The sequence below is a fragment of the Drosophila kikkawai genome, chromosome 3R (genome assembly GCF_030179895.1).
Source record: "Drosophila kikkawai strain 14028-0561.14 chromosome 3R, DkikHiC1v2, whole genome shotgun sequence".
NCBI lineage: Eukaryota > Metazoa > Arthropoda > Insecta > Diptera > Drosophilidae > Drosophila > Drosophila kikkawai.
This window is the reverse complement of record NC_091731.1, coordinates 10,140,269-10,165,062: the sequence shown is the minus strand read 5'-3', so window position 1 is coordinate 10,165,062 and position 24,794 is coordinate 10,140,269. Positions and strand designations below refer to the sequence as shown.

Sequence of the window (24,794 nt, the reverse complement as noted above, 5' to 3'; positions counted from 1 at the left end):
AAGGCAGGAAGAAATCCCGAATGCTAACTAAAAATACTAAATATACCATTGAAGGGCTGCCACTCCGGCGCAAACTATCGGTATAACTGCGTGCGACCCTGCGCGAGTGATGGTAACTCTGGCAGTTTCCGCCCTCCATCTTTCTGCATTGACTTTTCACGATGGTGAGTTCGCTGCTACAGATTTCTTCGAAAATAATGGTTTTTCACTGTGAAAGTGCCCTGGAAATCAGACCAAAACATGGCTGAAGTGTCGCCCTTGGGCTGTGCCATGAATGTGATATCCCAATTGCGTGGAAAAGTGTGAAAATCCGGGCGAAAAACAAACGCATGCCCTAACCTCGAAAGCGGCCAGCTCCAGGTGTTGCTCCGGCAATAAATAAATCTATAAGTGAGTGAATTGTAAGCAAATAACTAATTCGAAACCATTTTTCATCCCATAGCCGCCTAAGAAGGACGCGAAGTCGTCGGCCAAGCAGCCGCAAAAGACACAAAAGAAGAAGGAGGGCTCCGGCGGCGGCAAGGCCAAGAAGAAGAAGTGGTCCAAGGGAAAAGTCAGGGATAAGCTGAACAACCAGGTGCTCTTCGATAAGGCTACCTATGAGAAGCTGTACAAGGAAGTGCCCGCCTACAAGCTGATCACCCCCTCGGTGGTCTCTGAGCGTCTGAAGATCCGTGGCTCCCTGGCCAAGCGTGCTCTGATCGAGCTGCGCGAGAAGGGTACGTTGTTTGCACCATTATGTTATTTGCAACACATTCCTAATGTCTGCCCCCTCACTCCCCCATTCCAGGTCTGATCAAGCAGGTCGTGCAGCATCATTCCCAGGTCATCTACACACGTGCCACCAAGGGTGATGAGGCGTAAATGTTTTACCCAACGCATTCTTTTAGTCGCATTCATTTTACAATTGAACAATGATTGTATTCGAGAGCACTAGGACGTCGCCGTGTGTGTGAAATGTTGAATAAACTTGCTTTCTTATTGATGTAAGGAACATTTCTTTGAAGTTTTAATGTTCGATGAGCTCTGTTAAAAAGAGATGCGGAGCAGGTGCCGGCTAAAAAAAACTTATTGGTGTTTTTATCTAAAATTTTGTTGTCGTTTTTAAAGAAAAGACAACATGAACAGCTGTGGACAACTATTCACCAGGCAAAACATAGGTAATAAAGTTCTTAAAAGTACTTTTTACTACATCGAGTGGGGTATTAAAAAACTATTACTACAGAAGATATATTCATAAGAACTCGCAAATATTATAACAAAATCGAGACTTACTAAGTTTAAATCAAAAGTATTTTAAGTCTCATCTAAGATGTGGACTTTTGGGAGCCGACTGTTTCGGGCATAGTAGAATTATGTATAATTCTATCATGGTTTCGGGGATGTACAAAAAAATTGTTTTATTTATTTAACTTTTATAAATTCGTTTTTTATCTAAATGACTGTTGATTTGAACACATTGCTAGTTACTTGAAATTTATCTTAAGGTTGGTATTACCTTTTTTTGTATACTTGAATTATACTTTTATTCTTGGTTTCGATTTTAAATATTGAAACAATATCAGATTAAACAAAAACCAAATTGATTACATTTCCGTGAGGTCCATTGTATTTTATTTTATTGTTGCAGGGCCGAAAAGCTTAAAGTATACAAAGATTTTTAACAAAATTATTGTTCCTGTTTTTTACCTGGCTGCACTAGCTGGCATTCACTACGATACGGGCTTCATGAGCTCCACAATTAAGGTGGACAGAAGTAAATATAAAAGGTTTTAAACAATTTAATTACATTTAATTTTTTAGTTTCAAAAAATTAAATTACATTTAATTAAATTACATTTAATTTTTTAGTTGCAAAAAATTAAATTAAAAATTAAAAAATTAAATTAAATTAAATTTTTTAGCTTTAAAAAATTAAATGAAATTTAATTTATTTAATTTAATTTTTTAATAATAATTAATTTCTTTTAGCTTTAAAACCTTTTATATTTACTTCTGTAAGTATATTCTGGGTATCGGAAATTAAATTCAAATTAATTTAATAAATTATAAAAATAATAATATTTAATAAAATAAAAACATTAAAGTACATATTTTACACAAGAATTATTTATTTCATATATTCAGGGGTAAAAATATCGCTGTAATTTTTTTTTTTTTTTTTTTGTAAAATCATGAAAGCCGTTTAACATATATTAAATTGGCGAACAAACATGTACATATTCAGAAAATTAACTACATATGAAAAATGCTGAAAGAATATAAACAGAAAGTATACTTTCCCTAACGTTTCCTTTGTTGTCAGAATTTAGAAAATATTTTGTTAGGTTATTAAATTTAAAGTTAAAAGAGAACAAAAATTTAAAAATAAGGGAAATTTTAAAATTTTATAATCTCCAAAAAGAAAGTAACCCAGTAAGCATCCAGACGGACGCTGTGCCCTTGCCATTCACGGCGAAACGTTGCAAGCGTGCGCTCAGCAAATATGTTTACGTGGTTACCTTTATTTTGATGACAACACAGCAGATTGGTGCTGGCAAAGACGGTTCGGTTCGGTTTCTGGCTGCCAAGAATGAATTGAGCGAAAGCCATTCTGCGATCCACCCACCCGCACCGCTCCACGACTGTCCCGCCCCGCCGGCAACTGTGCAAACAAGACGACCAGCCAGCCGAACCAGGAAGCGTCTGCGTTGTGGAGTAATTCGCAAATCAAAAGGCTGCCGCTACAGTCGTCGCCGCCGCAAGCCGATAGAGATTCATTCGGGCCCGGCCAGAATCAGAGTCAGAACCAGCGGCGTTACGCGGGCGACGCGACAGCTAACCCCCCGATAATACCACGTATGCAAACAAAAGTGTTATCACACGGTCCGGTCTTTAGTTTCTTTTCCTGTGTCTCTATTCGCAGAGCCGCCAAGATGATACCGCTGTCGCACAAGGACCGAAGCAGCTTCGGCTACCGGGTGCGTGAGAAGCTCAACAGCTGGAAGCGACTCATCTTTTCCGACCGCAATTCCCGCAACCTGTTCCTGTTCCTGCTGCTCAACTTGAGTTTCGCCTTCGTGGAGCTTTTCTATGGCATCTGGACGAACAGCCTGGGTGGGTGCTCAAACATAATGTTAATTAGCGTTTATCTTATCCGGGGTTTATAATGCTCTTATTTGCTAATCACTAGGTTTGATCTCCGACTCATTCCACATGTTCTTTGACTGCACTGGCCTCTTGGCGGGCCTGGCCGCCTCGGTAATCACCAAGTGGAAGGCCAACGACAAGTTCTCGTACGGCTATGTGCGCGCCGAGGTGCTGGCAGGCTTTGTGAACAGCCTGTTCCTGCTTTTTATCGCCTTCTTCATATTGTCGGAGGGCGTGGAGCGGCTAATTGAGCCGCCGGAGGTGAAGCACGAGCGTCTGTTTGTCGTCTCCGTCCTGGGTCTGTTGGTCAACTTGGTTGGCATCTATGCGTTTAATCACGGCGGGCACGGGCACTCGCACGGAGGCGGTGGACACGGACACGGTCACTCTCATGGCGGTAGCGCCGCTGGCCATGGGCATTCGCACAGCCACAACGACGCCAGCAATCACAATCACCAGGCCATCACCTTGGATAATGGTAACTTTTTTTTCGGGTTTGACCTATTTCCACGCTTGTATGTGCATATTATATATTTTTATTTGCTTTTAGGTCACGGGCACTCCCACGATCACGACAGCCATGGCCACTCGCATGGGGATATTTCCGGCAGCAACTCACAGATCATGAGAGGCGTCTTCCTGCACATCCTTGCTGATACTTTGGGTTCTGTGGGTGTAATCATCTCGGCCGTGCTGATGCAGATGTTCGGCTGGATGATAGCGGACCCCATCTGTTCAATTTTCATCGCCCTGCTGATTGCACTCAGTGTCCTGGGGCTGATCAAGGAATCCATACTTATCCTGATGCAGCGCCAGCCTTCGGCTCTGGATCGATCCCTGCCGCAGTGCTACCAGAAGGTGACGGGACTGGCCGGAGTGTATGCGGTGCAGGAGCCGCACTTCTGGACCCTGTGCTCGGACGTCTTCGTGGGAGCCATCAAGCTGGAGGTGTCGAAGAACGTGGATCCCAAGTATGTGGTCACGCACACGCGGATGATCTTTGAGGCGGTGGGCGTCAAGCAAATCTACATTCAGCTGGATTATGTGTGATGCAGGCGAGACCGGCCCACCCTGGCGTCCTTGTACAATTAATGATGTGTATATTTAAGAGCGTGTGTAGTGCAAAAAGTCGTCGATGTTATCAACATAATCGGAAAATTGTAGTTCTATAGGGCGCCACACCACTCCATCACTTCCAAAAAATCCCCCAGGAGCTAAGCAAAACAAAAAGTGTAATCTTCAGTTGTACTACTTAGTAATTTTGCGAATTTTGTTAACTTATTAACTTTTGTATTTGTTGAAATGCGTTCGGCATTCATTCCATTCTAAACACACTGAAGGCATAAAGGGAACTTATGCAGTAGTCGATATGGAGGAGCACTAGTGTAATTGTAAGCTAAGCAAACCCAATTGTGCAAGAGTAAATATATATAGTTTTTTTTAAATTCAGAATGAACAAAACCGGAAACAAGCATACCTATCATACATAATCTGACTGACATTTCCACGAACATTCCGCTGTGCGGTGGAAGTGCATTAAGTAAACCGTTTTTGCCACAGTTTAAAGCATCAAAATTATGAACGAATAAAATTTAATTTGTTATTAGCATTTTTATACGTAAACCGAATGTCATGGCGTTTTAATTTCGGTTGGGTTGGTATTCTGAACCCAAAAGGCATCACCAGGCCGTTCGATTTAGCCATTTAATGATCATAAACACATATTCTCTGTCAACATATATTATATTATAAGACGACGAGTATTATTTTCTTTTTATTTTATAAAAATGGGACATTTTGAACTACAAGAAAGGATGCAGCTAGCTATGGAAAGGAAGTTTGAATACCCTTGCAGGGTATAAAATGATTTGCAAAGAAAATAAGACTATCTTCAACGTTTCATCCATATCACTACGTAGCTTTAAACCTGGCAGATGGACATGAGTTTCAACAATGGCTCTTTTCATATCTCAGCCGCATATCTCTGCGTACACCCCATAAAAATTTCAAATTCAAACTTCAAACACAAACCTTTAGCCATTTTTTACAATTTTGTAAGCAATTTTTTTTTCATAACATAACGTCATTTAATTATCTTCAATGACTTATTTTTTTTAGAATTATTCAACAATGTCTTACGATTTATTTTTAATTTTAAACTAAATGCTAAGAAAAAGTGTATACGCAAAAGTCTGCGTACAGCTAACTAAAAACTACTTAAAATTTATTATTTACGACTTTTAATATATAGTAGGGTATCCATTTGCCTTTAACATACCATGAACATTTTTTTGCACATTCAAAATTTCTACATTTTAGTTTCGTACAATGGAAAATACTTGTTTAAATCTAAATTTACTTAAAATAACTCAAATTGTCCACCTGACATGGAAGATAAATGTTATTTTGTAATTGAAGAACATAAATTAAAACACAAGTAAATTATGCATTTAAATATTTTGTAATTATTAAACATTAATTTTTTATTTTTCTAAATGTATTTGAAAACTAAAAAATCCAAACATCAAGTTACTCAAGTTCCTCCAAGCGGGATCCCACTGTACGCGTCTCTCACGCGACGCCGCCGACGTCCAACAGGTCCACACGTTCTCTGAAACAAGAATAGCACCGGTGTTGGTGCGTCCAGCCCTCCCTTCCAGCAGATAAAAACGAACGTTTTCGACGCCCCAGAACTAGATTATAGAATTCCACCTTATGGCGAGAGCAGCAGCGCATTTTCTTAAAATGATAAGCGGTCCGCCTGCCGATTGAGGTTAGGGCGAATGCAACGTGCGAAACTAGGGCAAATGGGACTGCATCGTGCAGAAAATAGTAATCCATGCCGAAGGCCAATGCGCATGTCCGCGCCCATACACATGGACGTATACCCGCACGTGTACATCGCGTCAAAGGTCAATAACTCTGAGAATGCCCAAAAAACTCCATGACTCAGACGGCTATGAGTAGCCCTCTCGCTTGCACTTACACGACCGACCCCCGGCGACGGCTGCAATGTGTCGGCGTCTACCTACGCATATATGTAACTGTAAATGGAATCGGAGTGCAAAGAAGTACAGGCATGCAGATTTACAGTTGTATATGGTTTCCGTTTAATTCAGTATTTGTGTTCCCAGTTTCTGTATTCGTCAGCGAAATTGAAATTGCATACAAAGTTATGGTGTTGCTATCAAAATATTATTTTAATTACAATAGTTGGCGTAATTTATTCGTTTTAGCTATCGTACTTGCTCCGCTGTGGCTGCTGCTCTGAGTTAAACAATAAACACATAGAATCGAAATAATTTGATGGGCTCTCTAACCAAAATCAATTAAAATCGCACAGATCGAGATACAGGGATTTGTCAGCTTGATTAACATAAATTTAAGACTCAAATTGTAACTAAGTTTTTGATAAATATGTAGAAGGTATGCATGAGTATGTAGGCCTGCAGCGTTGGGTGATCCGCTCCTGGTCCGCCCGGGGAATGAATTCCGCCCAGAGGTCGGCGGCGACTGGGAGCCCGCACGCACAGGCCTGCTGCCGGGATCTGGGACGTCGTCTAGCACTTCTCCTCCTCCAAGCCGTGCTTGAAGAACATCAGAACGGGCTGGCTGGTGCCATCGATTTCGCGGTATTCCACCAGGGCCACCATGCCGTCGCAGTCCATTGACTCGCCAGTGAAGAACTGCAGCTCCTTGAAGCGGCCGAGGATGTCCTTCATTGCCTTGTTCATGTTGGTCTTGAAGACATCGACCTGGTCGGGCGCATTCTCCTCCAGCTTGGCCAACACCTTCTTCATGTAGTCCTTCAGGTACAATGTGTACGACTTCTTGTCGCCGAAGGCGAAGCACTCCGACAAGCGGTGGTTCAGTACCACATCCACGCCGGATTCCGTGGTAATATCGGTGCCCTCGTCAGCCTCTTCGGCAGAGGCGTTGGCGCCTTCCAGTTTAATGTCGTCGCCCTGGCGGGTGATCAGCTTTCCATAGACCTCGTAGATCACGTCGTCCACCAACTTCATCTTGTAGGTGTCGGCGAACATCTCGTCGCCGGTGATGATGTCCTTGTAGATCTTCATGGTGCTAGCGTTGGTTGGGAGAAGTCTTCAGAAGGCTGCGTCTAAATCGCTTGCGAATTTTCACCGGGACCACAGCGGGAACGACTTGCCACGCGCACTTGGAACGAAAAAAGAATGAGTATGAAAAAATGGCGAAACGATACGATTGATGTATCGAGTATCGATATTTTTGTAAAAGATATTTTTGATATTTCCTGGTTGGTCACACTAATCTCAATTTTGTCAGACTGCCGCAATTGGGGAATAACAAAAATAACTAATGGGTAACGGCCAGCTTGTCGGTCTACACCCCTTTTATAACTAATTTATTTTCTAGAACCGGTAAAAATAGGGTCCAAATGAATTTAATATAAAAATTATTATGGGTTTTTGCTTGACAACTAGATTACTGAAATTATCGACGATGTCTTGCGATAGTAAACCGATATAATCAAATGAAAACAGTTGTTCCAATACAAACTTTTAAAACGATAAAATAAGCAGTCTGGCATCGCTGGCGGATAAGCACTGAGAAGTGGCATCACTGGCTGTGGCCTTTTTCCTCGATTAGAATACGGTCTCACCCATACAAGAAAGAGTGAAAAACAGGGAAATGTACGTAATTTCTGCACTTGCATTACCAAAACACTGAGTTTATACCGATTTGGCAGGTATGCACTCTCCAGCTCGCTCATCCGCTCGCCGGCGCTGCGCAAGGGCCTCCAGGTGGCCGCTGCCAACCGGCAGGTGTCGTTGAAAGTGGTCTCGGTGGGATCGACCCAGAAGGATGAGAGCTTCTTCGAGAAGAACGAGCGCCTGGGCAGGAAGCTGTCGCCACATCTGACCATCTACCAGCCGCAGCTAACATCCATGCTGTCGATCATGCATCGCGGCACCGGTTTAGCCCTGGGCGCGGGTGTCTGGGCGCTGGGTCTCGGTGCCCTGATCTCGTCGCACGACATCAACCACTATGTGACCATGGTGGAGGGTCTGCAGCTAAGCGGCGCCACGCTGACCGCCATCAAGTTCATCATTGCCTATCCGGTGGGCTACCACACGGCCAACGGCATCCGCCATCTGTTGTGGGACACTGGGCGCTTCCTCAAGATCAAGGAGGTCTACTCCACCGGTTATGCAATGGTTGCCACCTCTTTTGTGCTGACCGCTATTCTGGCCCTGCTCTAAGGTCTCCACAGGACAGCTATACCTATTAAAATCTAGTGTGAACATGGTGTGAAAATTGTTATATGCTAAATACATGTAAAGTATATATTTATAATGATATTTGTTGTGTTACGTAACCAGTTCGGCTGCGTAAAATGCGCTGCATTTGCTCGTTTCTCGATGCCATGTGTAGTAATGACGACGAATTTGTGACGAACTTGGGTAATTTATAACACGATCCCAGATTGTTGATGGATTTCTTGGCAATTATAATGCTGAGAAATCATGTATACGCCCCGCGGTATCAGCTAACGTAAAACGGGCTATTTTGTACCATTCCGCCTGAAAGTAGGCCACTTACAGCCGAGCCTTGCCCGAATTAGGTGCACATTGGTCATAGAAAAGGATGAACCTGAAGATTTAGCATTCCTTATTGTCGGATTTCAAATACATGTAACATTTTATTAATTGTGTTGTCTTTAGAAAAACATTAGCATTTCCATATTTTTAAGATCAACCAGGACCCCAGAAATATATGTATTGATCTTCGGTTATTATTATATTAATTAATGGCAATTAAAATAAACAAAGTTAAGATTTGAAATTAGGAGATAACATAAAGTGGTCATCTCAGATAAGATAAAAATGTATAGGAAAACATCAAAGTTATATTTTTTCTTTTCAATTAATTTACCGATCGTCCCTATGACAGCTATATACTATAGTCGTCCGATTGTCATAAAACTAAAAATGAAATTCTGAAATAATAAAAAGTGGCAATATCTCAAAGTAGATAGAAATGTGCTGAAAATCTGCGAAGTTATAATAGCTTTTCAACAAATTTTCGGATTTCGAATTTTCTATGGCAGCTATATGATATAGTTGTCCGATCCGTCCCGTTCCAACTTACATATTAGTGAGAGTACTCAGCGGACTATCAAGAAATTAAAAAAAAAAACTTAAGAATTCGAACGTGACAAATACAGAATCACTTGCGCGTCAAGGCGCATAAACAAGGATTCTTTTGATGAAACAAATTTTAAATTTTCATGCATTAATGTCCATTTAATGTGCTTTTAAGTACGATCAAAAATATCGAATAGTTTATTTTATATTTAATTTGAATCCCTGTCCCATTTTTTTCTCCATACTTAACATGTTGTTTTTCACTAATAAAGTAAACTTTAGGAGCATATTTGCGTTTTCTTTCGACTTTTTGCATTCTCCTAGTAATTCTAGAAAAGTTTTACTGTTTTGCCGCGGTTGATATGTCTCCTTCACTGCTTTCCAAACTTCTGACTGAAATTATAATACTCTTCAAGGCTTTTAATACCCTTGAAGGGTATTACAACTTTAGTTTTAGTTTAATATTTAGTTAAGTCTTAAATCGTGGCTTCGAACTGGAGAAATTAATTTCTTAACTCTTTTTTTTAGGTTCTGCGCTGGTTGTGTTGCCGAAAAACCCAATCGTCTTTTAATTTAACAATAAAGCTTTGAGTACCGGGTATCATAGAATCAGACAAACTCGGCCGTAGCTTTAATTTCAGTTTCCAAACGAAAGCCGTATAGATTTAAACAACTAAACATTTAGAAAAGAAATTTTGCATAATTTTTCAACCTGCATTGCTTAAAAAATAAAGCATATTTTACAATTTAGAAACGGTAGCTGAAACCTATACGTTTTTTCCCAAAATAAAAACTATCCGCTTGAAAATTTGGTTTACTTTCTTCCATCTTATATACTTTATTTATTGTGAATTTTGGATTATCATTTGTAAAAGCTGCAAATTGACGTGCAACACTCGTTTATGACGCTAAAATGTATCTAACACTAATATCACAATCGATGTAATGTAATTGAAACTTCTAAAGTGGTGAATTTCGAAACTGGAAGCTCCTACTGAAAGGATCCGTGTTTGCTGCCCTCCATTTCTGTGCCGTTTTCACCTTCGCTGTCGCTACCCTTTCCGTTGTCCATCGATGGAAGCAACTCGAAGTCGCAGACCAGGGAAAAGTGATCCGAAGGATACTGAAAGCTGGGCGTGCGGTTCTTACCAATCTGTTCGCCGGCTGGGAAGTCCAGACAGTTTTTAATCTAATACAGTGAATAAAAGATAAGTTTGAATGTAAATTCTAATTGATTCGGAGTCCCACCTTAAGGCGATCGGGTGTGTAGAAAACGTAGTCGATGGTGTGACACTCCTCGCCCTCCTCGCGTATCTTCCAGGTAGTGTAGGGTGGCTCCCGCTTCATAGACTCTGCCACAAACTCGGCGACTTCCTCGCTGGGCTGGGCGAGGATCTTCTCGCGATCCACCTTCACGTCAGCATAGGCGCTGCCCAGGCGAAGCAGATCGCAGCCAAGGATGGTGGCGTAGATAGGCTCCACTGGCTCCGCGTTAAAGTCGCCGCATAATAGGAGTGGCGTCTCGCCGGCAAACTGTTTCACAAACCGGATGAGATCCCGGCCCTGCTCGTTCCGCAGCTTGGCAAGAAGGGCGCCGTGGCGGGCCTTTAAGTGGGTGGTGCAAACGCAGAACTCGCGTCCGCTGGAGCGCAATCGCAGCCGGGCGGCGATCGCCACCTGGTTGCTTTGCACTCGCCACACCTCAAGGATGCGGGTGTCGTAGCCCTGGAGCTGTAGCTTGTCGCGCTTGTAGAAAATGGCGCATCCATCCGGGCCGTTGTTCTGCTCGATGTACAGACACGGAGAATCCGGCTTCGGGAAGAAGATTCCAGCATAATTCTGACTGCCCAACACGGTCTGGAGGAACTTGAAGTGGTCTACTTCCTGATTTTGGAAACAAAAAAGGCAGGTTAAAGCACTACTGCCATTTAGGTAGTAATGGGGTAAGAATGTACTTGCAAACAAATCACATCGGGCTGGTTCTGAAGGATCTCCTGGACGATCAGGTACTTGCGGTGCTCCCAGGTGAGCGCCTCCTCAGGACAACGCACAAAGCCATCGTTGTGCTGGCCAAGAGCTGTTACGAAAAGCCTAAAATGAGTATAAGACATACAACTAATTTTCAGTTGTTTCTCACTCTGCGAGAGAATGTTCCACTGCAGCAATCGGATATTCTGCGAGGCTTCTCCCTCAACTGGCGCACTGCAAACTGCACAAATATATTAGAATTTATCCGCATGATGGAATGACGCAAAGATGCAACCGTACCCCTCGACACGGAGTTGAGCTTCAGGCAACGCAGTCCGTCGGTGACATCGTCGGCCGTCTGAAGCGGTTTCAGAAATCCGCGGGTAAGGAGCGACGATTGCTCCAGGCCTCCACTGTTCCTCAACTGTTGGACATGCTGCAGGAGGGCGGCTGTGCTTAATCCCGTGGGCAACTCGAGACCATCGTCCTGCGAGTCGACATTGTTGATCTTTGGCGCCGAGTTGAATGAGCCCATTCTAAAATCAATCATGAAATTCGATTAGCTTCCAAAGTCGAAAGTAATGGTGGAAAAAAATCAGCTAAACAAACGTTCTTTTTACCACATTTCGATTACATTGCATTTAAAACAAAAATATATAGCCATACCAAAGATATCTGGTATATATGTATATTGCTCTTATGTATGTTTTCTTTTGGCATTTCAATCGACAACAAAAAACGACTTGAAGCTTTTTAAACAAACAAACAACTTGTAGCAAACAACAGCAAAAACATAAATTCAAATTTATTTTTGAAGGTACTCACAACGCGTTTGGTTTTCTATAAAGAATTTTTCTCAGTATTATGCTGAAAATGAATAGGCTATGACTATGACGCTGACTTGTGTAAAATTTTCCCATTTTCACTTGGCTGCAATATTTTGTTTGTTTTTGTGTGTTGTGGGAGAAAGAAAAATGTTTAAGAAGGTTAAATGTTATGTTTAAGTTTTAGATTAAGAAGGAAGCTTTCTTTGGTAAATCGATGATTTTCTACCCTTGCAATTAGTTTATATGGCAAATATAGCAGATTAGGGGAAAATATATTATTAGGGAAAAAGGTTTACATATACTCAATGTTACTTTTTAATGTTGTAAAATATAAAAAAATATAATACCTTGATAAAAGTTTGAAAATAAGATATTAAAACAATTAAACTTAATTGATTAAATCGAGCTCTTAACAATGCTAATTAACTTTAGAAGTAAAGAAAAGCTTTGAGATTTTAATCTTCACTTTGTTTACAGCTGTAAAATGTGTAAAACACTTTAACAAACAAAATAAAACTTTTTTTATTCATCTAAATATAAAATTTTACGAATTTGTGACACATAACTTAAAGGCACTGTGATAATTAAGATAAAAAAACACTTGAATAAAGTCCTTTAAATCGATTTAAGTTTTCTTAGGGCCCTTTATAACGCTTGATATAATTTCAAGATACTAATAACCCCATGCTAAAACTAAATTTACTAAATGAATGAATCAAAGCTATCCGCATTTAGCACATATTCTATCATTCTAAGAAGACCCCAGGAGAACTGATTGGGAAAGGGAGATAACGACGAGGCTGGGGGGTACTGGCAGATGCTGGGAGATGCCCGCCCACGCGAAAATCCAGCGAAATAAAAACAAAGGCGAAAAATGTCGCTCGGTCAATAGCTTCGCAGCTGTTGGGCTGGTTTGCTCCGCGAGAATCGTATCAAATCGAAGTCGAATCGAATCGGATCGAATCGAAACCAGTTCCCGTTGGGGATCGCGATTCGCGAATGGAGACTGGATTTCGGGCTTACGGGTTTCTTCGGCCTGTCACCGCAATCAATCACCTCGTATTTGCTCGGATCTTGCGGATCGGAACCGAGATCTCTCTCTTTCTCTCACCTGGTCAGCATCACCTTCTGCAGGAAGGCCTTGCGGTCGTTCTTGCAGGGAGCCTTGTTGGCTCGCTTCATCTGCAGGGCTTGCTCCATTGCAGCAGGACCGGAAGGATCTAAGGATATTTTGAAACGTGCGCGTTTGTCGATTTAGGGTCTTGTGTTCTGAGATTTTCTGGGGTTCTGGGTAGCCGAAATGTGTCGGAACGAGGTGCGCTTGCAAGCGACTTTGGCGAAACTGAATGCCAAACGAAGTGCGGGGTTTTATTAGAGAGATCATTGCCGGGGAGAGAACGTGCGAAAAAGAGAAGGAGAAAGACCCAAGCCGACAGGGAGAGTGTGACAGAGAGGCACAGTACGCACAAACGAGTATTTCGCATAAGAGATGTATCTGAAAGATACCCCAGAACAAGATCAGAATGGCTCGCAGTACGGCTCACGTGCGTGCGAGAGCGAAAATGCTAAGCAGAAAAACGATTCTGATTCTGACAGCTTGTTAAACATTTATGCGAAAGTGTGGAGAATGCTGGGGGGCTGTAGTTAATGAAAACAAAAGTGTTCGCCTCGCGGAGATATGCATGGAAAAAAAGGAAAACTGGCAGGGAACCGAATTCGGAAAGCCGAAGTTCTTATACCCATTAAATTTAAGTTTCTACCTAATTCTACATTAAATTTCTTTGAACTTAGATATCTCTCCCTCTAATCAATGTATGTTATTACTATTATTCTTGAATTTCCAGTAATTTAACATTACATTTACAACATAATATTTGTATAATTTAATTTGTATCGACCATCCCATTAGTTTAGAAAAGTAATAAGACTGTAAAAATCTTAACAAAACTATTATACCTTTCAAACGAGTAAAAAAAAATAAGGAAAAATAGCCAGCAGCATCCTTAGATAATGCCCGACTGTGCTGTATTACTAAGCAGAATCCCAAATGTTCTCAAATGCAAATGCGACAGACAAAAGATACAATTGTATCTGCAGAATTTATACAGCAACGCAGTTACATGCGTAATGAGTTCTGCCTCCGTCTGCGGTATGGTATCTGAATCTGTATCTGTATCTGCATCCGATTTGGGGGATTTTTACCTGGGAATCGGCACGGCCACACGTCGCGCGAACGTCTTCGATGTGACGATCAGACGCGATGTTTTCATTAGAAACTCCATTTTGAACTGTATCTGCAACTTTACTCTCTCTCTGGACCAAGTAAAATATCACTTTCAGTTTTAGAGCGGTTTCTGCTTTTCTTTTTCTGGGATTCTTCGTTTAGTTTTTCTTTTTGAAAACTCTAGTTCATGTATTAAGATAACTTGACATGTTTTATATTTAGTGTCAGTATAGCAATGTCAAAGAGACGCGGCCCCATCTGTGTTTCCTAGAAAGGCAAATGAATTATATAATAGGGTTAGAATATTATTGGGTTCTGGCTGAACTTTACTTGCAAAATACCCACAAATATCAGAATGGAATGCTCAACGTGACTTAATAATTAGGCACGTGTCACTTTCGGGGCTATTATCAGACGCGTTCGTGACCCAAATGAAATTATTTCATATATATATATATACTAATAGATAGGATATTTTCAATTCATTTACGTTGACACGATTAAAACCTAATTATTACTTATGAAGAGGCTCGAACTTAATGGAAAGCCATTAAGTTCCCAGCTGTGTGTTCGATAAGCTTATCAATTTGGCAAAAAAAGATAATACAAACTGACTCCAAAACTATGTATGTACATACATATGTGCATATATCTGCATATGTATATCGAGATCGAATAGAGGAGGACTACACAATTTTCTCAATAATATTTCCGTATACGACTTCTGATTGACCCTAAAAATCGTAATTATAGAATTTAAATGTATCAAATATTTGATCTATATTTACCCTACAGTACTGCGCACTTTTTTATTACAATATGCAATAAGCCATATACATATATCCGTTTTGTTCTATTTCCTAATCAAATCAATGCAAGCCTTCAGAATACGTTATTCACAAAGGTGAATATTTTTAGGCTGTATTATCCCTCATATTACCAGTAATTTTAAATTTTAATATATTGAAATATCGAAAACTATTTAATATTACTAAAAATATTAATATAGTTTTAATATTTTTTGTTGTAAAACTAATATATACGAAATGTATATCTCCTTATGTTTGGCTTTTGAAAAAACTGTGTGTGTTACACAAAAGAATATATTTTACTATTCACATAATTTGGATTTCCTTTTACAGTTGATCATTTTATTTTTAAATGTTCATCTTCTGAATTATTGTTTTATGACATTTTCGGCATTCATTTCTATTTCTCCTTTCACTGGGGCGAAACTATAGCGACAACCCTGTACATTTTGCCATGATCACTTTCGCGAAAATTGTGCAAGGTTAGTTTTTGTCGCTTTCAGAGAGCACGTCGTTGTTTTACTTGATTGCCGCTAAATGGCTTTGAGGCTTTGAGGTTTCGCCTAAGAACACTTGACACGCTGCCAGCCATGAACTTGATTTATAAGCACGACAGGCAGTCGGCCGGCTTATGTGCCAGATTTCAGGTACTACGCAATATACCAGTCTCTTACCTCACCAGGTACAAGAGCAGGTCGCGGGGCGGCTCAAACTCAACGATCGCAGGCGGCACCTTGTCTCCAGTTGCAGCGGAACTCTGGTCGAGATTGATATTTATATGGGCGCTAGCCACGCCTCCATTAACATCCACATCCACATCCATTTCCTTCTCGATTTCCAGTTTTCGCGCGGCCAGACGTTGCTTCATCTGAACGGTGGAGGTCATGGCCGAGGTCTTGGCCACAGCTTCCGCGATCTCATACTGCCTGAGGAAATCCTGGCGAGATCCAGCGAGCGTAAGGCCTTGAGGTTGTCTGCATTGTGGACCACACAAGCGCTGGCACATCTCGTTGATGGCCGAGCCGCTTTCGGTCAAGTGATCCGGACCTAATTGCAGGCAATTCCGGCAGGGGATATCCATTGTCTGTAAGCTCCCGGCCAGTTGTTGGTTGTCCAAGTAGTGATTGGGTGGCGGGGAATCCCCGCCATTCGGCGAGGGTGGCTCATCGGTAACCCTGAAAAATTTCGGTGGGTTCTCATCCTCTTCTAGGAGTACCTCTGCGCCACCATCACTTCGCCTGTAAACCGCTGGATTTGTATGGTCCAGCTGTAGATTCAGCAAGAGGGATGTTACTGGCATGGCCTTGCCCAGAGCTGGCTGGCGACGATGGCCATAGTTTTCCTGTATGCCGCTCTTTTTATCCATTTCACTTGACATTTATTTCTATTTCGAAAGCCAGCACTAGCACTGTTCATTGACCACGCGGCGTATGCGTAATTTTCTAGCAATTATTACTCGAGCGCACTTGCGACCGTTTAGAACAGCCAACAATTAATACGCGCGTGCGTTGCTTTTCCTTATTTATATCTTCTGGCTGACTCTAGCCGAGATCGAGGCAATCAAGTGCCAGCTGCCGCTCAGTTCCCTGATCCGCGGCGCTCTCATTTTTCATTAAGCGAGCAGACAGATTGCCGCTGTTCATAGTCATAGGTAACACAGGTTTACACGAAAAATCTTCGCATGATAAAGTAAAATTTTAATACTAATTTTCTTTGAAAATAAATATTCTTTTGAAAGAAATATTCTTGTAGTTATAAGATTTATTTAAGCCTAAGCATTATGTACTTAATGATCAAATTATAGGTATACTTATTAATTTATCATTTATTACTTGACTTTAACTTTTTTGACTTCAAAATAAATAATTTATATAGAGTTTTCTTTACATTTCTTATATCATAAGCGAAAAAGAGAAGGTTTTTTCAGATTCTGAAAAGATTTAGGCTTGGTATATAATATTTATTCGAAAACATAATGCTTCCTTTGTGGACTAGTGAAATATACAAAAATTAAAACCGTTGCTCTCGCCTGCTTCTCTCGCTTGTGTTGATTCAAACGCTCGGGTAAAGGCAAACCACATTTTGTTTGATTACTTTCCAAAATGTCAAATTTATTATAAGCGAAATAGAGGCTGTAACTTATACTACCTACTACTGCTTTACTTTCGTCGTCACAAACTGACTTTAAACTTGACCCGATGAATCAGAACGCAGTGCGAGTTGTTATTATTTCGAAAGCGTAACAAACAAACACGATTTCAGTTGAACTTGCAGCTGTTGTAAGGTTAAAACATGACTGAAATAATTGCAAATATTTCAGAAACGATGTTTACAGATAATATAAATTAAAGGAAGTTCTTCCTGTTAATCAGTCAAATTTATATAATTTTACAAAATGTTTGAGAACCTCAAACTCGCTGGATGTGGAGTGTGCCAAAGAATGCCAAAGGAATTCCGTATTCCGCAAACAAGCAATTACAGATAAATAAAGAACAATTTCCAATCAGCCACGATTGATTAATTACACAGTATGTCAGCCGCCTGTCACTTGGCATTCGCATAGACATAATTAATTTTACGCCTCAGTTTGTTCCTCTCCAAAATGGAATCAACACAGAGTGCGGGGAAAGAAATACAACCAATGCTAATTTGTAGCTAATAAATTATTATGCACTTTCATGATTTGCATTAATTCAAGAACAAATTGATTGCACTTTATTTGGCTAATAAACTAAAAGTGAATTGAATTAACCTCCTACTGACTTTTGTTTATTTCCGCAAAACGGGAATATGAATGATTGAAAGTTAGCATGAAAACTATTTAATAAAAGTTGATTAAATTAAAGCTTTTATTGATCTAACCTTTTATTTATTAATTTGTTTGTCAGTATAATAGATTGAGAACATGAGACGCTTCATAGTGCTTTATAATACAATAAAAATCTTCCTTTTAAGTTAATTTATTGTTTTTAGCTATTGCCTAAAAGTAGGCAAGAGTTTCGTGTTTTACATATGATTTACTTGATGGAAACTAAGTTTTAATTATGTCGCGTATATTCACGTTTGACTACATTTAATGATTATTAAAAATACAAGACTATTTTCCGCAAAGAATTAAAAAAAAAAAAAAAAAAAATCCGTAAATATTAACTTATACTAAATAATTTTTTTTTAAACTTGTTTAACCTATATACCCTTACTAACATGCTCTCTTGCTCTTTGCTCAGCTGGTATTGAACTTGATCTACTTCAATGTTTATTTATATACATATATACGTACATAACAGAATCAATTTTCGATATGCCACTAATTGAAAATAATATTTACTTCCCCTTCCGCGGGTGTGACTTCTATACAAACGCGTCGTCTACGGGTCACTATTCTATTCTTTTTTTTTTGGCAATGCACTGCGGAAAGTCGAGCGGAATCTACAAGAGCAGCGGCCGACATTGAGTTATATTTATATGGCTATATGTACGTGAGTGTGGTGCTCTGAGGAGAGACTCGTACAAATGGCACATGAACTTGGCAACAGGTCCGCTCAATTTATGACAGGCGTAACCCTCGTGGCAGAGATAAAAGGAATACATTCGAATATACCATATACATATATTAAAGTATACTTTGTTACTTTATTGGGGATTCAGCTTTAGCTGCTGGACACCTGCTCTCTCTGGCTGATGGGGCATCGATCGAGCATCTGATATAGATTAAAAAAAAAAAACGAAAAAGAAAGGGAGAGACGCCTGCGATTTGATAAGCTTATCAGGAGACTTAACATTTGACCATTTGGGATGTTCGACTATCAGATGACCTGCATGAGGCACATCTGGTTATTAAGGGTTATTTAACTGATTCTACGAATTGAAATAGATCGATCATATAACGGGAGGTTTTTCCTATTAGTTTTAAGTAAAATCAATTGCATAAATAATATTAGTCTTAGTTGAAAAATCCAGTGATTTAGAATATTTTCACATATACATATATTATGTGTTCAAAGAAACTTTATAGAAAGTTGTCGAAACCAAAACTGTCAAGCGTTATCCTCTAACACCCCCGCAGTTGGAATATATCCGTTTTCCTTAGGGCTCTATCTGGCCCAGTACAGGGTATTGACATATATTAAACGCTTTGCTAGAGCTCTGCGATTATTTTTTGTTATACAACTGCCTAGCGACAGATTGGGACGCATACGCGCACTACATATGGGGAATATCGCGTCGGCTTGGCTTGGAAATAACTGGTTCCACTCCGGCAGAAGCTGATTCCATCTGGACACGAAAATGCTGGAACTTCGCCCCGTTCTTTGGCCCCCGAAAGGTTTGTGTCGCATTTTGCAAGTGGTTCAGTGGGGCAAATGGATCTAGGTGGTGGACTCACCATTTTGCAGCCGGCACTAGGCCCTACCACACATGGTTAGGTACCGATCGCAATGGTAGAGAGTATCCAAACTGCTCGCAGAGGCCTGTCCCGGTTCGAGGTGGGATCTGGTGGGGATGGCGAGCGCGCGAGTTCAAAACGATTCAAATGCTTCGGCGAGCTGCAAAGAACTAAACTTGGTGGTACGTGCTTTGCGCCATTTATACCTACGCTCTCCGTTTTTCGCTCTCACCAGCAGCTGATAAGGATAACGCCAAGAGACCCCGGCCCCTCTTCTTTCCCAGATCCCGCTTTGTCGCCGCTTCTCTGTCTGCCGGAGGCACAGTTGCACAATCGGTGAGTAAGAAACCCTCTCGCTCTCACGATCGCCACCTCATTATCGTAATAAGTTCAATGGCTCACGCTCTCTCAGGGTCTGTAACACCACCGTAAATACGCGAGTTTTGGTTTTATAGTGGGATTTTGGGGTCTTTTTTGATTCCATTTCAGTTTGGCTTAGCAATAGCTTTTACATTGTGATCAACACTTTGGCACCTTTAACGGCATTCTCTTAAATTAATATTGTGTCAATCGGGAATGTGTGCAGGAGGAATCTCCGAACCCAAAATTTAAATATATTTCTGAGTATTCCCAGGAGAATCCCTTTAACTTGATTTAAAAATCAAGTTAGCTATAGAAAATGTAGTCTTAAATATCTTAACTCTACGATTATTAATCAACTTTCCAAATTCCTATTCAATGCCAAAGCATTTTATATAGGCCTTATCTTTGCCACTGCTCAAAGGCGGTTCTCAATCACTTTCGCCCAAACAAAGACTCGAAGTCGTCAATCAAATGACTCACTTGATATGCCCACACACTTTGTGGAGCCTGAGTGGGTCAACCGGGAACAACTTGTAAATTGGCACTGATAACAATGCCAATGACATGGGATCGTGTCTGGTTTGGTGTCTGGCTTGAGGTGTGTATATATCTTATCGGGAGCACTTATTGTGGGGACCAAGAGCCATTGGCCGGCGGCACTTGAAAATGTTTCTCCCAGCATAATTCCTTCGCACGGGTTAGTTGTAAAACGTTCAAATGGGGATTTAATTTACTGCGCCTTGATAAGAACGGAGAATGCAGAAAAAAGTGACGTCGCCTGGATCTAATTGGTTTCAATTAGTTTGTGGCGGTTGCATTTGCGTAGTTCTCGCGAATCCCGCTCCCAGTTGGCCTGTCAAGGTCACTGGTGAGTGCGACTGCCGGCGATTAGGAGGTAATATAACTATTTAGTTCCATGACATATAGTATTTTTATTACTCGCAGCCAGTGGTCTAGCCATTCAGATTAGATAAGGATTTCGAGTGGACCAACCGCGGCCTTGTTTAAATGCTTCGGTATAAAGTTCGCTCTTCGTTTATCTTCTATGTATAATAAATATGTACATAGTTCTAATGAGCAATCTATATACATATACATATGAATAAACTGAATGTCATGTGTTCACGTCTGCCAGACTTCTTTTTGGGACCTTATCAAATTGGCAATAAAAATGGCATACGCGTGCCTTTTACTCGAAGTGTGTACAAGTACACATTTATGTACATATATGTTTAAATGATAGACAACGATTCACTTTTGTTAATGTTGGAATTTGAACTGTTTTTAAATTCCGGGCTGTACACATTCTTATCACAGTGGGATTTTTTAGAAAAGTCCATTGAGGTATAATAAGTTTAGTATTGGCGTAATATGGATTACATGCGATTTGGTGACTTTTTGAATATAGAGTCAACAACTGAGTTATTCCGGTTGTGTCAGGAATTTAATCAACTTTGGGGTAGGTTAGGCAATCAATCATGAGCGATTTTAGACTGTACTTATCAATGTAGTCCTAAGGCACCTTGGATGGTGTGAAAGCAACCGCAACTATACAATTTTAGTATGTTGATTATTTATTTAGTATTTCGTAGTAATTTTGAAATTTAATGTTTTAAGGGGTTTACATATTGTTTTCAATATTATTTTAATTTTTAACAATTAGGGACGGCATTGCTATAACTTAACACATAAATTCTACATAAGTCTGGGCTCAATATTCTAAGATTATAGTATTTTATATTAAAACCCCCAAGGTAGCGCACAGCTACTTTCTTATAGTTATGCATTAGCTGAAGTCCTTTTTGAATTGGCATATCTGAAAATATTGCCTGCTTTTTGGGGCCCCATAAAGGGTGCTTTCTAAAGAGAAACTTGAACCTTACCATGAACACAATACTTATTTTATGCGTTTCAAATTTGATTAGTGGGTTAAGCTTAAAGCCAAAAGGATCTTGTTATATTCAACTTTAATTTCTAGTTTACGGATCTGGAAGAGGAAGTAATATAATTGGTCTGCGTCTTCAGAAGCCAAGGACCAACGTCCATTTCTGACAGACAGCTAAATTTCCATTCATTTCCAATCACTATTGTAGCATGATTATATTCCGTTCGTTATCATTATAACCGAGAAGTGGAATCATTTAAAATTCCGGTTATTTGTGATTAAATTACGGTCTTGCCGACAAGAGCTTTTCACTTTAATCAGAACAGATCTTTTGTGATTGTGGAGAATAATGTACACAACGCCCTCAGAGGTCGGATACACAAAGAACAGTTATAGTAATTAAAAAACCATTTCTGCTGTCACCAGCCCACAAACAGGCACACACCCTCGCACCCACACAAGCAAACACACAGGCCCTTGAGTAAATTACATGCAAAAGACCCCAATCTCCCCATATGGAACAAAAAGAAAGCACAGCCAATTTCCAAGCGGCCTCAAACCCAAACAATAACATGCGATGGCGTCAACAGGGGGAAGATAAAGGGGGTGGGCAGTGAAAGAGAGAGCGATGAGAGAGGGAAATACTGACAAGAGGAGAAGGAAAGAGCACACAATGAGCGGGTTGGGCTTTTTTCTCCTCTCTCGCTCGCACTCGTCGGCGGTTTGGAGCAAATTTGTATTTTTGTGTAATAAACTGCAAGTCCAAACACAAACCAAATAAACAAAAAGAAAAGAAGAAAGATTAAGGAAAAGAAAAATAGAAGACCAAGACGGAAAAATTAAACAAAGGAAATTTTCTTTACGAAAAGCAGCGCCAAACAACGAAATGCGACCTGTCTCCGTTGTTGTTTTATCAATAAGCTCAAATATTTGTTGTTTTTGTAAAATGAAAGGCAAAAAAGGACAAAGGATACATCACACCCAGACAAAAAAGGCACTCCCTTAATATTATTAGATAATTTAGGCACTTACAAGAATTTTTTGAAGAACTTGTAGAAGGCGACCAGTAAATAAACAAATGTTGAAAATAGCTTCATTGTGAACTGATTGCGTGGTTTATGTTAATTGTATTTATTGCCGTGGCTGTGGCGGTGAAAATTAACTAATTAGAGGCAGGTCAAAAAGGTACCGTAGCTCTAATCAAAGTCCACTTTGCTCCGGATCGAATTTTTTTTTAGAATGTCCGTAACAGGTTTGATTGCTGGCCGAATAATGAACAACACGCTCCCGTAAAATTCGGTTAAAATTTCACTATCAATGCCATTTCCGCGTCGAACACGTTTTTCACACTAAGCGGCCGCCACACAAAAAACACCGAGGAGATAACGCTTTCCGTGACGTAGAAGACAACTGAGTAAGAGCCAAAGAGAGAGTGTTCCGCAGAGAGTGAGAGTGACAGACGGCTCGAATTAGTATTGGTGGCTGCAGAAAGGAAAAGCCAGAAGTTTGAGTTACTAGTAGGGTCACGCAAATAGCTAAATGCTCTATCAGTTATTAATTTTGTTATTTAAATGTTTTTATATAAAGCCCGTTTTACAAAGTGGACATGTACAGAACCAAGTGAACTTTGGCGGAAATAGAATAAGATCATAAATAAAAAATTGAGATATCGTTTTACTTTCTTCTTACTGACTTTCTTCTTTTTTATAATTAAATGTGAATAAATAATGTTTAAACAACAAATATACTTATTAAAACTCTTAGAAAAAGTTGCTTCCTAAATACACTTTAATTGATAAGAAATCGCTGAGAACAAAACATTCAAAATATAATTAAATTGTACTTTAAGTTAAACAAATTTACCTAGGCTAATGCAATTGAAAAATAAATAATTTTATATAAGGATAAGAGCATGTTTTCCATTTCATACATAAAATGTATACAAAATATGTTCAAAATACTCATGCACTCGAATTAGTAGGGTATACAGACACGTCCACTTGTTGTGAGCGGGGCAATAAACTTTTGTGTGGGCGTAGCGAAGAGTACCGGCTGTCGACTAAAAGCTAAAGAGAGCAAGTTTATAATAAGTTGACCGAAGAGAAAAATAAAGCCATGAGTGCCAATGAAAGCTCTGAGATTTCATCAGCTGTGGCAAAGCTTGCGACATGCTTGTAAAATATGTAAACTTTGTGCTTTTAATAAAAGAATTTACAACAGACACTTAACACTAACAGCGAGCGTTTAACATTACAGATAATGCAGATTTCTTAAATTCGATTTTCCCCTTAAATCCTTCTAGTATATATCCGCCCATCGATTAGAAGTTCGAGGGTCTGTAGTCGTAGGCAGGTCCCATGCGAATGGATATATTGGCGGGCTCATTTAAACGCTCTTTCATTAGTCTGAAATATTAACGAAAATTGGAGTTAACATTCGGTAGTACTTGTTTTCAGATTACGACTTAATATATAATTTTAATAAAGTTATAACTCATACGCAGTGTTGACACTTACTTAAAACTTGTAAGGGTATTTATTTTATATTAAAATAGGTAAATTATTAAAGGAAATTCGAAATTAACAAACTTTAAAGTTTTTACACCATATTCTCTTACAAATTCGTCTTTGCTTTGCTTTATCTCCTAAATACCCTAAGCCTTAGCACATAGAGGTCCACTTTAGCTTTTGTACATAGGCGAACCTTGAGGTAAACAATAACAATGGAAAAATGGGGCTTATCTAGCCCCTCTGTATTCTTCGAATTTACTTATTCTAGACTTTCATAATACCTTTTATCTGCCTCGCTCTCACAGCTGTGGTAGCCTTTCCGACGCGCCGATTTGTTGAGACGCAGCGATCGGCGCAGCTCTTTGGGCAACGGTTTATTCGTCTCGCGCCGCATAAGGTTCCCGAGCTTTTGGCACTTCTCCGCCAGGCTTTGCCACACCAGCAGGATCAGGCGCCGCGGATAAGAGGAGGATGCACCAGTCGCGCCGCAATCGTGCAGCTCGGTGGTAGAGACAACCCACGACGACATGTTGAAACTGACTGATTTCTCAAGAGCCACCGGCCGGC

The 24,794-nt window shown here is 40.1% G+C and overlaps 6 protein-coding genes across 14 annotated transcripts; 3 read left to right on the top strand and 3 right to left on the bottom strand.

Annotated features, from left to right (window-relative positions):
- The first annotated feature begins 30 nt into the window (after positions 1-30).
- RpS25 (ribosomal protein S25) lies at positions 31-994 on the top strand. Its single transcript, XM_017181175.3, has 3 exons — positions 31-164; positions 443-719; positions 791-994. The coding sequence occupies exons 1-3, from the start codon at positions 162-164 to the stop codon at positions 862-864; spliced, it is 354 nt and encodes a 117-aa protein (XP_017036664.1). The 5' UTR covers positions 31-161; the 3' UTR covers positions 865-994.
- A 1,358-nt stretch (positions 995-2,352) lies between these two features.
- ZnT86D (zinc transporter 86D) lies at positions 2,353-4,757 on the top strand. 2 transcript variants are annotated; one of them, XR_011445174.1, is made up of 5 exons: positions 2,353-2,838; positions 2,906-3,096; positions 3,173-3,607; positions 3,680-4,520; positions 4,580-4,757. XR_011445174.1 is itself a non-coding variant. In XM_017181284.3 (4 exons), exons 2-4 carry the CDS (start codon positions 2,916-2,918, stop codon positions 4,177-4,179), a joined length of 1,116 nt encoding a protein of 371 aa, XP_017036773.1. In that variant the 5' UTR covers positions 2,353-2,838; positions 2,906-2,915; the 3' UTR covers positions 4,180-4,757. The 2 variants fall into 2 exon arrangements, 1 of the variants encoding a protein (XP_017036773.1); XM_017181284.3 differs by having other exon boundaries at positions 3,680-4,757.
- Positions 4,758-6,215: 1,458 nt separating this feature from the next.
- Positions 6,216-7,335, bottom strand: Tctp (translationally controlled tumor protein). Its single transcript, XM_017181245.3, has one exon. It carries the CDS (start codon positions 7,206-7,208, stop codon positions 6,690-6,692), a length of 519 nt encoding a protein of 172 aa, XP_017036734.1. The 5' UTR covers positions 7,209-7,335; the 3' UTR covers positions 6,216-6,689.
- Positions 7,336-7,650: 315 nt separating this feature from the next.
- SdhC (Succinate dehydrogenase, subunit C) lies at positions 7,651-8,466 on the top strand. Its single transcript, XM_017181246.3, has 2 exons — positions 7,651-7,802; positions 7,859-8,466. Coding segments are annotated over exons 1-2 (516 nt in total). The 5' UTR covers positions 7,651-7,800; the 3' UTR covers positions 8,373-8,466.
- A 1,599-nt stretch (positions 8,467-10,065) lies between these two features.
- Positions 10,066-23,060, bottom strand: cu (NADP/NADPH phosphatase nocturnin). Of its 8 annotated transcripts, XM_017181239.3 has the most exons (8): positions 19,470-19,624; positions 14,255-14,543; positions 12,051-12,155; positions 11,526-11,761; positions 11,395-11,466; positions 11,213-11,334; positions 10,506-11,141; positions 10,066-10,446 (listed from the first exon to the last, which is right to left on the bottom strand). In XM_017181239.3, exons 2-8 carry the CDS (start codon positions 14,332-14,334, stop codon positions 10,249-10,251), a joined length of 1,449 nt encoding a protein of 482 aa, XP_017036728.1. In that variant the 5' UTR covers positions 14,335-14,543; positions 19,470-19,624; the 3' UTR covers positions 10,066-10,248. The 8 variants fall into 8 exon arrangements, with proteins under 8 accessions (XP_017036728.1, XP_017036731.1, XP_017036729.1 ...); XM_017181242.3 differs by lacking the exon at positions 12,051-12,155; XM_017181240.3 differs by lacking the exons at positions 14,255-14,543; positions 19,470-19,624 and adding an exon at positions 12,400-12,554.
- An 829-nt stretch (positions 23,061-23,889) lies between these two features.
- LOC108084829 (uncharacterized) lies at positions 23,890-24,794 on the bottom strand. The gene is made up of 2 exons (XM_017181191.3): positions 24,509-24,794; positions 23,890-24,122 (listed from the first exon to the last, which is right to left on the bottom strand). The coding sequence occupies exons 1-2, from the start codon at positions 24,754-24,756 to the stop codon at positions 24,038-24,040; spliced, it is 333 nt and encodes a 110-aa protein (XP_017036680.2). The 5' UTR covers positions 24,757-24,794; the 3' UTR covers positions 23,890-24,037.